Source organism: Grus americana, chromosome 16 (assembly GCF_028858705.1).
Source record: "Grus americana isolate bGruAme1 chromosome 16, bGruAme1.mat, whole genome shotgun sequence".
In the NCBI taxonomy this organism is placed as follows: domain Eukaryota; kingdom Metazoa; phylum Chordata; class Aves; order Gruiformes; family Gruidae; genus Grus; species Grus americana.
Window position 1 is genome coordinate 10,492,644 of NC_072867.1, and position 15,383 is coordinate 10,508,026.

At 40.2% G+C, this 15,383-nt stretch overlaps 1 protein-coding gene across 1 annotated transcript in view; it reads left to right on the forward strand.

Annotated features, from left to right (window-relative positions):
- GALNT9 (polypeptide N-acetylgalactosaminyltransferase 9) overlaps positions 1 to 15,383 on the forward strand; it is a 158,203-nt gene that overhangs the window by 133,801 nt on the left and 9,019 nt on the right. Inside the window, exons 7-10 of the mRNA XM_054844821.1 lie at positions 349 to 534; positions 3,991 to 4,128; positions 6,802 to 6,897; positions 14,968 to 15,135. Of these exons, the coding sequence (XP_054700796.1) occupies positions 349 to 534; positions 3,991 to 4,128; positions 6,802 to 6,897; positions 14,968 to 15,135 (588 nt within the window). The remainder of the gene's footprint in view (positions 1 to 348; positions 535 to 3,990; positions 4,129 to 6,801; positions 6,898 to 14,967; positions 15,136 to 15,383) is intronic.

Consider the following 15,383-nt stretch of genomic DNA (forward strand, 5'->3'; position numbering starts at 1 on the left):
TGATTGAGGTTACCACCTTATAATTTGTCTTCTGCCTAATGGTTTCAAGAACAGTGATATTATGGGGAAGGACTTGGATATTTATGGCACCTAAACTTCTGTACGTAACACAGCCAGCTGCATTCACCTTGGACTAATCTAGAGTCAATGTGAAGAGGGTGGGGTTTCACCCCCAGAGCAGGTAAATCGAGAGATCGTTCTGAATTGTTCGATAGTACCCATCTCCACCTAGGCAACACTCTACATACAGCGTCTGAAAAGAAGCAGTTGTATCACCTTAAAAAGAAAAAGAAAAAAAATTTAAAAATAAAAATAATGTAACTGGTTTTTTTCCTCCAACTCTCCCAGGTCTGGCAGTGCGGAGGAAGCATGGAGGTCTTGCCCTGTTCTCGCGTGGCACATATTGAACGCACAAAGAAACCCTACAACAACGACATTGATTACTATGCAAAGCGCAACGCCCTGCGGGCCGCTGAGGTCTGGATGGATGACTTCAAGTCTCATGTTTACATGGCGTGGAACATCCCCATGGCAGTAAGTATGGGTCACGCACTCTTCTGAACAGAAACGTGGATGGCTGCTCCTCGTTAGCTCTTTGAGGTGAAGAATATTACTACAACTGTGTGAAGTGGGCTAAGCTTAGGGGGAAGAGTGCTCTCATGCTGCTGCGTGCTCAATACGGAGAGTTCTGCCATATAACTTGCTTCCTCGGTGTAAGTTTTGTTGTGCGCTCAGGAGCAGTGACACAGATTTATAATTTAACTAGAGCACGATGTTTCAGGTTTATCTGCTTCCTCAGAAGAAGTCATTAATTTGGGATGCCATTAAACTTTGAGGTGTTCATATGCTACCATGGTGAGGACTACAGAAACGTCCATAAATAAATATCATCCTTCATCATGAGACTCAGTAGACCTCACCAGCATAAAAACAAAGTATGTGATAAAAGAGTCGCACATTAACTAGCTTTATTGTCTACAGACTGAGAGTTTCTATGTGGACACCTTCTGGTTTTTACTGTGCATACGAATTGTAGATGGCACGTGGGGACCTCTAGGAATCCATGTAATATAAATATTAGATAAACTGTAGGTTCAATTTATCACTTTATTCTGTAAGTATATCGCATGCTACATCTCCACTGAGCATAATTCTTCGAGAGAAGAGATGTATGTTATATCCCACTCAGGTGGAAGCTGACTGCTGCTGTATCCTTTAGTGGTATTTGCATCCAAATTATTCATGTGAAGGAGCACAGGGAGAGCAGCTGAAGGGAAGCATACTCCGTTCTGTAGGTAATGATGGTTTAGTTAACCCTTAGGTGGGGGGTTTGTTCAAAGCTGAGTGAAGTAAATGGAAACAGGAATGTTTCATTTATATGCCAACCCAGCAGTGTCTTTGTGAATATTCAGATATGACCTAGAGTCCATCAAAGTCACAGAAGTCTTGTCTAAATCATTGGATTTAGTCTGTGTCCTAAATACCTACTTGTACTTGGCACCTAGGTAATGCATCAAACCCCATTTTTGTTCATTCCTGTTGTTGTTTTGAAAATACATATACCTAAAGGAGCAATGTTTCATTCTTCTCCATGTGATGTCTGAATAGGTCAGATGTTCACACGTGTCCAAATTTGCTGTTCAGTATTGGACATTCTGTGCAACGTTGAAAGTTAGGTCTCTATGAAGATCTGTTTTGGTGACTTCTTTTGGCAGGAGCGGTAATTGCAGAGAATTATTTTGCCCTAACAAGGCAATACTGCATAAATTCTTTCCCATACAAGATTTCCATGACAGTAGGAAGAAGACAAAGCAGCGTCCATCTAAGTTTTTAGGGGCGTTTTGGCTCTGTCTGCATCCATTTGATAAAATGGTAAGTTTCAAATTGGAGAGGAAAAAGAAGTAACCTTGGTAACTTGTTTGCTTGATGCCTTCTGCAAATGAATTCTGAGAAAAGACAAGACATTTAAGTAAGCGTTTACAGCAAAACGTGATTTCCTTTAATCTTTCTGAGATTACTTATTGATGTAGTTTTCTACACTGAGCTATACAGCAGTGCTTTAAAAAAAAAAATAAAAGGGGGACACACATCTACATCAAGAGACATAAAATCAGCATAAGTACTGAATGTTAAAATTTTCTTTCCATAAAATAAATTGATTGATAAAATGTGCATCATAAAAGTAACCCCATTAGCTCTCAGGAAGAGGAAACTAGTGTTAGTGTTCCCAGTTATTCCACTGTAGTATTCCATCGAGATGACTAAGAAGAACTGTACTGCTATAAGCCATAAGAAAACACTTCTGCAGGGGAACTAGAAACCTTACTGCCTAGTTAAGAAGAATATGTCCACATACCTGCAGATGATGACTGCAGCTAGTACAGAAGTAAGCACAACGTTTTCACAGCTGCTCAATTTGCTGCTCGTGTGGTCTGTAGAAATGGCACTGCAAACAGGGCACTGTGTTGCCTCATTTTAGAACAGGGAAGAAAGAAGGCAAGTAAAATATACGTGTTCTTCCGTACTAAACCCCCTCCAAATTAACCCTTTCATAACTCACACCATCTTTTTTCACAACTCGCTCCCAAGTTATCGAGGATCTGTGCATAATGTGTATCCTGTTCAGTGGATGATCTTTGGACACGTTTGCAAGATCATACTCCTGTAACGTTCACCAGGGGGTCAGCACAGCTTTCATACAATCAGAGAACACCAGGCTGGAAGGGACCTCAAAGATCATCTGGTCCAACCTTTCAAGCATTTAGTAAATACCAAATATTTGGTATGCCCCTCGTAGTGATCTATTCCTTTTAGTGATAAAGGAATCTTACATTGAATGATTTATTGTACTGAGGGCCTCCGAGAATTGCTCTCCTTCCATGTAGCCTGAAGTAGTACGTAAATTAACATTCATTTGAATGGATGCTGCATAGAGAGCTCGTGACAAAGTATGCATCGGCAAGCAGCAGTGAGCACAGCAAACTCTATGTGGCAAATAGAAAAACCTGTTCAGTATCACACTTGCATTCTCTCCTGAAAATTAGGCATCTGTTGGGGATTCTAATAAACCCTGAGCTAAGATTTGCTGCTGTCTTGTAACCCTGCATTAGACATCATTTGTAAAACATACGGAAATTTTTCTGGAGGTAATGTACAAGGCACTTAAGACAGATCCATGCAAAACTCCCCAGTTTCAGTCTATTTGATTCATAGAGTGTCAGAAAAGATTTTTAGATGAGGTAACTCGTACTGTCTTAATGTTGCACTGTGATGATTTATACCGGTTCAAATCAACAGACGCTAGCTCAGGACTTGGCATTTTTTAAATGGCTGGGTTTGATCATATTGATCTGATTCTTCCAGCCTGTGTTTTTCATGGGAGTTGTATTCAAACATGAATTAAATTCTGAAGTAGAATTATAAAGAAGGTTTGGAGTTTAACTGCATTTTATGGCTCAAGTCTGCAAATGAGCTCCAGTTCCAGTAAAAACTGAATGCTGGTCTATGCAAATGTTTAATGGAGCTTAATGACTTTTTGAGCAGCTCTGCTTTGAAGTTTTAACAGGTCTGTTCTGATCTCATTTACATTAGGGAATACCCAAGGCTGTCACTAGAGTAAACCATGATCAAGCTGCCATATCTTAGATCAGAATTATCGCCTAAATTCCTACTGAGTCTGAAAGCAAAGGAGTTCAGGTTTAATTGCAAACATTTAGAATTGCTGTAAGTAACAACATTCTTATTGTATTCTTATTATTTTGATTTATGTTTGTTTTTCCTTGTTCGTTATCCTTCTTTTTCCACTGACTTTCATTAATATTTATTGTCTGCTCTCAACAGCAGCTGTTTGATGAGCTGCTAGTTACAAAAGAGAAAGAAGAGAGGGAAATACAGCTTGGTATACAAAATGAAATCCAATTTGGTTTCAGTAAAGAAAACAACCATAAAGTCAATGCAGTGAGATTCCTTTGTTCTTTTTCTGCTTTGTAGAACCCTGGAGTTGACTTTGGAGACGTTTCTGAAAGAATAGCTCTACGACAGCGACTGCAGTGCCGGAGTTTCAAGTGGTACTTGGAGAACGTCTATCCTGAAATGAGGGTTTATAATAATACAGTCACTTATGGAGAGGTACTATATGTCTTTGAAAATACATCTGCATTAGAGCGGTCCTTTCATCTTAGTGGTGGGTATCAGGATGTACGGAGCAATTTGAAGTCAGCACAGTAGTAGCAACAGAAATGCTCTCCCATACTTTTAATCAACACTAAGAAGTGTGGCTTTGAGAAGCACTGTCCCTCTCGGTGGATGTTAGATGAAATCATTCTCACTAACGATGATAAGCAACCTCCTTGGCTTTCTTTTAAAACCGAGAAGCTCTGAGAACATGATTTTGAGGTAATCGTTCTCCCAAATCGGATGCCACAGACATCATCAAGAAAACATCAGCAGTCAAGAGAGGTAAAATAATTACAGTTAATGAAAACAGTTGAGTTTGCTCAATTGTTTGTAGGTAAAGAACATCCCTTTTTGGGCTTTGCCAAACTATTTGAAGGGTTACATTTGCTTTATTAATTCATCTTTGCAATCCTCCTTGTTCAGGATAAAAAGCAACATAACCTTGTTGAGATTATGAGGTGAGGCTACCATTTGGTAGGTCTTTATTTCATCATGAAAAAGTCATTAGAGGAAAAACAATTTTGCTGCTTTGTGCTCAGATTCTGTATTTTCATTTCCACTTGTGTACCAGTATTGAGTAAGACCTTGGAACACCTACTCTGAGATAGCTGAGTGGATAGGTTACTTAACCCTAATAAAATGCTGGATCCAAACGTGTTAGAAATGTGTAGACGTTTTGGTTCATCTCAGCTGTCTGCATCATTTCTTTCTCTTCTGTGACCCTATCAAATCTCCCACATATGCTTGACCCCAATCTTTAAAGAAGCCAAACGTGCCTTCTGTGACTCTCTAAATCTGTATCACGTGCCTGTAATGTGAGGACAGCTATCACTTATGACTGTGAACTGCGGCGAAGTTCTAGGAGCTCTCCTGCTGCGTAATGTTTTTAAGATTCTGTTTTAATTGTCTACATGAACTACAATTAAATCCAAAGCCCATATATTTTCACACAAGACAACTAAATGGACGTTCTTCCTTTTTGTTCCATTTGATTGACTTCATATAAAAATAAGTCAGGCGCTTCAGATATTGATACAAAGTGCAAGTTTTATTGCGTAATATCACTTTGCATCCTAATATAACTATCCCTGGCAGTAGAGTGAGGAAAGACATTTAGTAAATTCAACAGGAGCTATTAGTAACTGTCAGCTCTGAGAAGGCTGTTAACTGCGAAGAACATCGGCAGTACTGCCAATGTTGTGTCAATTATACCAGACGGTTAGCAAGCTGGGCTCTAAAAAGGAGTTTGTTTCTGTTGAGTGGTCATATAGAAGGTTCTTGAGTCAAACAGGAAGTTTAGTGATGCAAGTATCTAATTCATTAAAATTTATAATAAAAAGGAGCCACACAAGCTATTTAGCTAGTATAAACTGGCATAGTTCCCTTTCAGTCTTACATGCCCATAATGAAAAAACTAGAGGCTTCATCCTAAATGACATCAAGCTTGTTATTAAATACTTTCTCTTCTGGTTATTTTCCTGAAGGAAAAGATGTCTGGATTTTAGTGAGTTTAAAGGAAAATAAATGTATTGAGTAGATGTGAAACAGATTGAAACAGTAGTAAAAATATATTTCCTAGTGACTCAATTCACATTTTTTAAAGCTGTGTCATAAAGCTGTCTTCATCTTCTTTAGCCTTTATAGCATCAAAGTCATAAAATAAACCTCCTGAAATTTAACTGTTGGTGAGCCCCCTTATCTGATCAGATTCCCTGTTATGCTCGTACACTATAATATGGATTATTTAATGATTTTTACCAACACCTCATGCAGCAGCTATTTCTATATTATGGAGGTGGCCAGAACAAACACTTCATAGTCTAATCCAAAACTGACCTGTGGACGGTTTCACAATGTCCATCTAAATAACTTCTTAAGATACCTGTAAGATTTTTCTGTGTCCAAAATGTGTGTACTACTACTAGCCTGAAGAGAAAGAAAGTCCTGAGGTTTCACAAGAGCTCCAGCCCAGTTTTATAGACTTGCAAATTCTTCTTGTCTGGGGTGGCACCTGGATTTTTACTTTGTTGGATCTCTGAACCCACACTTTAAATATATTGAAAGCCTTCCAACACTGTTCATCACTGCTGTATCCTTTCACAATGATGTGCTTTACGTCACTTCTGTACATAACCATATACTGTATTCTCAATTCAAATATTTTCTTCATGTGCTTTTTTCTTTATATTTAAGCAATAGGAGCAAACAAAAGGGTGCCACATCCAACACCAGTCCCGGGTAGTTCCTACGCAGTTTGGTGAAGTCACATTCTCAACATATAGGGTCAAAATTTGTATTTTACACAAGGATAATTTGGAGCAGAATTTTCTTGGTTTTCTTAGAGTGAATTTTATGGAGTTTCGATCCTTGAGTAATTGCTGAAAATATAACTCTGACCCAAGGTCTATAAAGACAGTAGGTTGTCTAAATAATGTCTTTTCCTGGAGCAAATTCACTGCTGGCATCCTGTCATATCTGGAGAACAAGCACGTGTTTCTCAGAGAAGAACAGTTTTACATGCTGGTTGTTTCAATAGCTGTAGTGCAGCTAAGATTTAGCTAGATGGGACTTGCATCGTACAGGATAATTTCTAATACATCTGTTTTCTTTCTGATCCGGTTATAGGTGCGTAACAGCAAAGCTAGTGGCTACTGCTTAGATCAGGGAGCTGAAGAGGATGACAAAGCAATCCTTTATCCATGCCATGGAATGTCCTCTCAGGTAAATGGTTAAAATCCCATAATTAAGGAGAAACCTTTAACTTAAAGAATTTTCAGAAGAATCAAGAAGTAATTTGGTGCATTTGAGTTTAGCAGTATATTCCTGAGTTGCAAAGGAAAATCCCTGGCTTTACTCCGGTCTTTTTGGGTGCCCTTTCCAAGATTGTTCAGCACGTGAATCTGTACATTGAAGATGCTGTTTAGGAAAACAGAAGAATCATAGGAAAACAGAAGAATCATGATAATTTGTTTTAACAGCAGAGAGATCCACCGAAGACTAATGAATTTTAGAAAGTTTGTGTGAGTGAGCAGCTCTTTTCATTATGACTTGACTTACTGTAGGGATAGTACCTCTTCAAATTCACTGGTCATTGGTCCAGTAGGCTCCTATGCAGAAATGATTTAGCAAGCTGCTGATGTGATTCCCCAAGTAGGCAAAAAGTTAAGCACATATTTAACATCAACTTCAAAGGGATTTGAAAATAACTTTTAAGTTAATAGTTTTCTAAAAAAGAAGGTTTCTTTTTTTGTCAATCCCTGTGCATATTATTATTTTCTTGCAGATCACTGAATGTTTTAAAATGACATTTCTTCTTTCCGTGCTCGTAGTGATGTTACTTTTTTTTAAATACAAGTTGGATATTATTTAAATCCAGGACTTGAGCTTCTTCTGAAATGTAATTCTAGTTTCTTTTGAAGTACCATCTGAATCAAAACTACGTTAATGAACTTTCTCATGCGTAAATAAACTCTGACCTTATCACAGACTTAACAATTATCTGAGATTCAGTCATACATATATTGATTTGGAGTCCTGGCTCGTACATCACTGTGGAGGCATAACAAGAGTTGCAAAATATAAATACTGCCTGTTGTGCTTAATTGCAAGCTGGTGAAGAGTCATAACTTATTAGAGCAAAGTGAGATAGACAGTAATTCCCCCTGACAAAATGTCCACCTTTGGCAGGATCATTATGGAACATTTGACTGACACTTTCCTAGTAGAGGCGGAAGGAACAGCCTTTGAGTAAGGTAACAAAGCAGTGTTGCTTAATTAGATGTAAATGAGCTTTTCAAGAAGACTCTAGTTAGGGATGTCAAGGCACTCAGAGTTCAGTCTCTTGCCCTATTCTAATTCTGATGAGAAAGTTGCAAATTTAAGTCCCTCCAGGAAGTCCCTTTGCAACATCTGATCTCCTATCATCGTGCTAACATTGAGAAGAATAATGAAATAAATGGTTCTGACTGTAATTTATTTTGCAGTTTAAGTTCTAAACCTACTTGTTTGCTTCCATGACTCCTGTTTCATAGAATGTGCTTTGACTTCCAGAAGACGACGATAGCTGAGGGCATACTGTGAATTTATTTGAAAGAAAGTACGATGTGCCCGGCTTCTCCTGACTAACTCTTGTAAATTTGGGGGCATAAAGCAGCTCACGTCTCAGCATCCAGCTCTGACCATTTTTTTCCATTAAGGAACAGGTTGTTTTCCTTTTAGTAAGATGTAAATACGTTACCTAGTAGATGATGCCTTTTGAATTGTGGGCCCTAGACTAGACACTGGGCAGCTCTTCTCAGGTGCAGATAACAAACCACAAAGTATTCACTGCTGAAGAAGATGGGTAGTGACCAGTTAAATCTCTTCTGGCGCGCTTCTACTACAGGTCTTCAGTATCCTGTCTACGTGAATTTTCTGGAAAAGCCTGAAAAGCTGTTTTTAGACTTTACATTACAGCCAGAAGCTAGAGCCCCTTTGTTACTAGCACCGTATAAATGCATAAAAAGAGAAAGTCACTCTTCTCAAACCCTTAAAATCCAAAGCATCCCCTATGTGTGAGAATTATAAAAGTACAGGAAGGAAAAACTTAATCTACCAAATCATCCTGCAGCACTTTCCGTTTCCCTTTTTTTTCCTTAAAAAAAAAAAAAGTTTTCCTTCTGTAAGAAACACGAAAAAGAAGGCAGAGGTGATGTTTTATCTAAGTTGAGTATTTCACAGATAAGCATGGGTTGGAGCCACTCAAATGCAGCCAAGTTAATTAATGATTACACAGCTGGAAAACTTCTATCATCTCACCACAATTTACAAAATTAATTCAGTATGAGAACCACAGCTGCACAAACCTAATCAAGGATATTCAAGCACATAGCATGAAAGGTGTTGACAGCAAGCGTTTTAATATATTAAATAAACATTTTTGAAGCCCTTCTTCTAATCAGCCTGGGTGAGCATAGTTGGCTGTTATGTTTAGCTTTCAGTTTCTGACATTTTTCATCTCAAGCGTAGGGCATCAAAATACCCCTACTGCGTTGAGGTTTGGTTAGTTGTACGTGCCTACTGAATAGAAATGAATATAAATGTGGAACTCATTTACACCAGTTAGGTTATCACTGGTGCTTGATGCGTCCTACCGGTGTGAAAGCCTCTCGCTATTCAGCTACAGTCTTGTTTGTTTTTCATACTCTTCAATTCTGACAAGCAAATTACCAGTGATTTTACTATACACACGGTTCCACTGAAACCAACAGAAGTCAGTCAACTGTTTAAAGAAAGCTGAGTTAGGAATAAGATTACTGTTCATCTACGATAAAATGTTCTTTTCTTCTACTTCTTTCCCTTCTATTTCCCTTGCATATTGCACACCTCTGAATGGTGGTGTCCTGCATTACCAGTGAGAAACAAAACCACTCCGCCGTTACTGCTCCATGAAAAAAATGCCTTTCCCTATGCGTATTCTCAAGCTCAGTTTTTACCATGATAAATTGCATCTTTTCAATGACGTCAGCTTTTAAATCTTTTTATTCAAACAGGGACAGGCTCTTTTATGGATGCTCTGGAATGCATCTAGCCTGAATTTACATCAATTTAGCTTAATGAATTTGACTCAGGCTAAGTCAATGTAAGCTAACAGTTTATATATCCATTTATATATCCAATATCCAGACAAGGTTTTGCAGCAATCTAAGTTGATTTCAAAACTCGCCTTACAGGAAAATAGTGCCCTTTTATGTGTGTTCTTTGGATCCAAAGTTTGAGTCTAACCCCTTTCAGGGGAAAACCACTGGGAGAGCAATGGGAAACAGTCCAGGGCTAGAGAAAATTCAGAAGCAAAGGAATATATAGGGCATCTTGAACTCCCTTGTCTCTGCATGTGGCTTGGCTTGTACAATCACCTGTAAAGCCTATGGGTTCTACAGTACTGCCTAAAACAAATTTACCAAATGGGGTGGGGGGAACACACCCTACCCCCCCCCCCCAAAAAAAAAAAAAAAAAAATTGGAATGTGTTGTTCTGGAAGCTTCTTAGGTTGTAGGACAGGCAGCTTTTGAACCATCTGAGAGGAGTTATACAGCCTCAGTGGAAATATTCACCTTCTCAGAGTCTGTCTTGGATGCTGTGATGTGGAGCTGGTTATAGGGTATGTGAAAGAGGAGGAGAACTTAATAAAAGGGCACCTGGGATAGAACGGCCTGTCCTGGTGGACAGCCTCCTCCTCTGCCCTTCTCTCTTCCCTTTGACTCCGAGAGGAGGAGGCAACATCTGTGAACCTGAGCGCTCCCTTGGCTTTGAGATCAAGCAGAAAGGGAGATCTCAACGTTCAGATTCCTGGAGCTCGCAGCTCCAGAAACAGATGGAATAAGAGGAGATGAAAGGCTTTACTTAAACTGCTGCTTGAGAGCAGATATTTAACATTTTGCTTGGTAGAGCTATGGCTTTCCAAAGCGGCACGCTGGGTAACAGGTCGGATTGCTTCGAGCAGGGTGGATGAAAAGGCAGTTTCTTCACTTGCAGGAAGCGGTGGGTGAGATTCTGTAACAAACCTGGAAGTTTGGTAACTTGTGATCTGTTTGTCTTGTGGTGACAAGTATTCTGGAGACTCTACGGTATTTCAGATTCCTGTACAGGTCACTGTTTCAGTTTCTCTGTCAGCTTACATAGCTGACATGGCTTAACCTGCAGGGCTGAAGGATCGTTGAAGATTTCCTTTTGCTTGGAGAACAAGAGTGAGAGAGAGGGGTTAAATGTAGTGTGGAAAGCTACCAGAGCAGTCTGTGTAACTGTTTCCTACGGAAAAATTACCTGTTGTTATTTTGTGCTTTTTTCCACTTGACTAGAAATTAGCAGGAATGGATTTTCTGAAGTCAAATCCTTCAGTTAAAAGGTGGCATTTACTTATCACGTTGATGCTTCTGGGGGATCGCTTTCCATAAGCAGCATCACTTGCTATTTTTGAACCAGATATGGTGGCTTTGATAAACCACCTTTGACATCTTTTCCATTCAGCTCAGAATTCTGAATGTTGAAGGGAAAACTATCCTATGTTGTCATAGGTGCAGAAGATAGTATCAGGATTAGATCTTGGAGTATTTAATACAGCACTTAGCTTCACTGTCGTTTATGTGGATCCTTCAGCTCTTCTCAGATACAAGAGAAAAACCAAGTGAAGGTCCATCCTCATGTGATGTATAAAACTGCATTTCTGTTCTGCAGGTTGCAATGGGAGTATGTGGATAGCTTAGGCTCTCAGCCCATTAAGACTTGCACAGACTTTTTTTTTTATGAATGGGATTGAATATTCATTAATAAAGGGGACTGTCATTTCATTCTGGCTGGCTGGCACTGGGAATGGATTTGGCGTGATGTATGATGCCCACGGTTCTAATGCAGATTCAGAGGTTATTTCTTTTTCAGTATGGTAGTGGCACTTAAGATCAAATTTGAACACAGCAGGTGTAATTTTCACTATTTCATAGAGTCTGTAGCCCAGTTCCCACTTTCTAGTCTACAGTAATAAGCAACTTATTTTAACACTGATTTTATTTTCACAGTTTATGTTGTCTCTAGGAAGATATGATATGAAGTCTTTGGAGGGAAATGTTATTAATCATATAGTAGTTTCTTGAACCTGAATTTCTGGTCTGATTTTGCAGAAGCAGGTACTAAAGCTTTATTATGTAATATGGTCTGAACTGAGATAATTATTTGTCAGTGGTTTTTTTAGATTTTTTTTTTTTTTAGGATAAGCCCAAGTTTTTATGACTGTCGGAACTCTTGGCACAAAGTAAAGATTCAGGAAAATTAAGCCCATGATGTTCCCTTTGTCTCATCATTGTATAGATAGCAGCTTCCTGCACCAAGCCCTCTCTGACTGTTGAGCTGTCACACAACTGCCACTTTCAGTACTGGAGAGTTTATAATAAAATTACTGTATCTTCCACTTCTAAGGCCTAAGCAGAAATGGTACTTTGTGCTTTGACAGGCTTCTGTATAACAATGTCTTTCCCAAGTATATGGCTACTGAGGTGCAGAGCACATGCAATTCTGGCTGTTGAGATTCTAAAGACAAAGACTATTTTAGACCAGTTTAATATTGGTACAGAAAATGCTGCTCATCTTAAACCACAGGGAAAATTGATCCTGTACTAGAGAGCAGGTAGCCCATTACAGACAGTGGTTCTGATTATCTAGATAAGGCAAAGCCACCCAGGTTGCTGGGTGGTATTTTGAGACCTGGAGAGATACAACAAAGACTGCAAGATGAACACATTTCCCAGTCAGTGTAAGGTTCAGCCATGCCTGCAGTTCATTTGAACTCTGCCGAGTACCCGTTCGATATTAAAAGCGTGAAATACACAGCCAAGCTTTACTTAAAAAAAAAAATAATAAAAAATTGTGAGGGGTTTTTTCCCCTTTAACAGTGCCTCCACAGTGATATTGTTTGTACCAAGGAGCATCCCCATGTGGTTATCCCTCTGCTTTCTCTCATGTAGGCTCTGTTCTAACTCTGTGCTTCACGTGGTTGCTCTGAACAGAAGTGGCAGGTGGGAAAATGAACACAGCCTTTGTCAAAGGGCATCTGGTCTGGGAGCGAGCAGACTATGCTCTTTTTCCCACCAGCAAGATATGATTATTCCCAGCATGATTCTTCTGAGGTTAATAAGGATGGCTGTAGGAAGCTAGGCTCTAATTCAAGTTTTTTTGATTGACTCTTAATGATATCTCATGCACTGGTCAGTAGCATCCAATAAATGGCAGGCACCTCTGACCTTCCTTCCCTTTCTCGTTAAGTAATTTCAGCCATGTCACAGCAGTGAGACCAGACAGGCAGTGAATTTCCTGGGTGATGACTGCATTTCTTAGGTGGCTCTGATCATCAGCCTGCAGCATCCTGCCTCGCGGCACACCAGCCACGTAGCTGACTCCCCTTTGCAGTCTTTCGGCACCTGGGTGCTGCACTTCACTACTTGTAGGGTGAGAAGGGCAAAGTATTGTGCTGGCGTAATGACTGGATTCAAACACAGAAGAAGGGAGAAGTAGATACATCTGATTTGATGTTTCGGCCTGCTGCCAAATTAACATCGTGCATTTTTGCTTTAATGTGCTTTGAAATGTCCCTCAATAGGCTCTCCCTCAACTATCTAGAAAGGAGCAGTAATTAAGGGGATTACTTATTAATTTTTGCAACTTAGAAATGAGGACTCCGTCACTATCGTCATTATCTCAGTGCAATGTGACAGAAAGTGAGCTGACAGAGCCCCTTTTCCCTCTAAATGAGCATCCTAAAACCACCCTTAAGGCTTTCAGGCTTTATTAGAATACAGATTGAAAGAAACTGTAGCAGAGAAAAATGAGATCTGCAAGAGGCAGAGTAAAGAGTTTGAACTCAACCTTCCTTCATCAAGACTGTCATCCAGCAGTTCTTCAGCGGCTTCTTGGATTGCACGAAACTTTTCAAGGTCCCTAGTGCATCCCTAGGAAAAGCTTTTTTTTTTTTTTTCCCTCAGGGATTTTTTTTTTTTCTCCCTCCAGTGCCTTGGGATGTGGGTTTATGTGCGCTGCCTGCTCTCCCAGGAGTCCGCGCGCTCGGCGCTGGCTGCGTCCCTTCCCGCGCATGCTGTGCGGGAGGTCGTGCTGTGCCGGTGCGCTCATAGCGCCTGGAGAAGGAGCGGTGTCACCCTCCTCTCTGACCCAAACGTAGCAGCGCGAGAAGGCAAACGGGCAGCGACCCTCTGCTTACAGCAAAAGGCTGCTGGGAACAGAGCAAAACAGTTCTCTGCCATCAGACATTTGCATTGGGACAATTGGTCCTGATCGACAAGAGCCATCTATGCATGTTCTTTGTCTTTAAATATTTTCCCTTGCTCCAATATTAATGAAATAAAATATATTCTGGCACGCTGAGATTACAAGAGACCAATTTTTTTTATTTTTTTTTTTTTACCTCACCTTCTACATACAGATTTATTTTTCTTGAGGGCTATTTTACTGTGAATGACTTGAGGCAAGTGAAATCATCACTTAAAATAGAAGATTAAAAAAAAATTACACTCCTGTAAAAATTAACATGAATGATTGTGCCTGCTTAAGATATTTTATATGAAAAAAATCTCTAAAATAATAAATGGCCCTTACCTGAAGCCTCTAATTACAGCCGGTAGCATTTACCACATCACTAAATTGCAGAACAGTTAAGCCTCACACAATACTGAAATATCAGAGTGCGAATCTTTATTATGTAGGCCTGAAGCATATGTTAGAAAATTTGCTGTTATTTCCCTCACAATTTCTTCCCCCCCCCCCCCCCCCCCATATTTTTGGAGACTGTTGCATGGTTGGATTTTTTTCCGTAACAATTATTTACAAAAACTAATTAGACTTGTTGCTATCAATAGCCTCTAACAGAGCTCTTAAGAACAAACTGCATGGCAAATTGACATCGTGTCCTTGTTAAATCAATTCCTGCTGAGTGGGTGTGATTTACATATTGATTATTTCACTTTCCTGATTGCCCTTTTGCAGTGAAATAGTGGGTAGGGAATGGTGGGGAGCAGAAGTGTGAGAGAAGGGAATATTGTGTCCTACGAGAGACCCCGTGTTGGTAAAACAAGGTTCTTGAGCTTTGCCCGTAGCAGCGTGTGCCAGACCGGGAAGGTCCCCACAGGCAGCAGGAGAAGGACTGCTCACCAGCCCTTGGGGCAGGGAGGGCAGCCGCAGCTCGGCTTTGTGTCCCATCGCTGGGGTTAAAGACTTCCTTCCCTTCCCTTCCCTTCTCTTCCCTTCCTTCTCCAGCTTGTCCGCTACAGCTCTGAAGGTGTCCTGCAGCTGGGGCCGCTGGGCTCCACCGCCTTTCTGCCCGACTCCAAATGCCTGGTGGATGACGGGAAGGGCAGGACGCCGACTCTGAAGAAGTGCGAAGATGTCCTGAGGCCAGCACAGAGGTTCTGGGATTTCACGCAGGTACAGAGGAGCTCAGGGAGCCTTGCAGAGATAAATTGGAGAGGAATGTTGCGCTAGAGGATATCTAATGGAAAATAAGGAGGTCTCCAGAGGACTAGTCAAGGAATCCACCCTTATGTCTTCTAGAAATAGCCAGATATGTTTTCCGTAGGTCATGTGCTATCCAGGAATTTTTACATTATTACTCGGAATTTTTGGATATGCTTCCTAGGAGTTTTTACTTATGCTTTCTCAAAGTCCTCCTTACG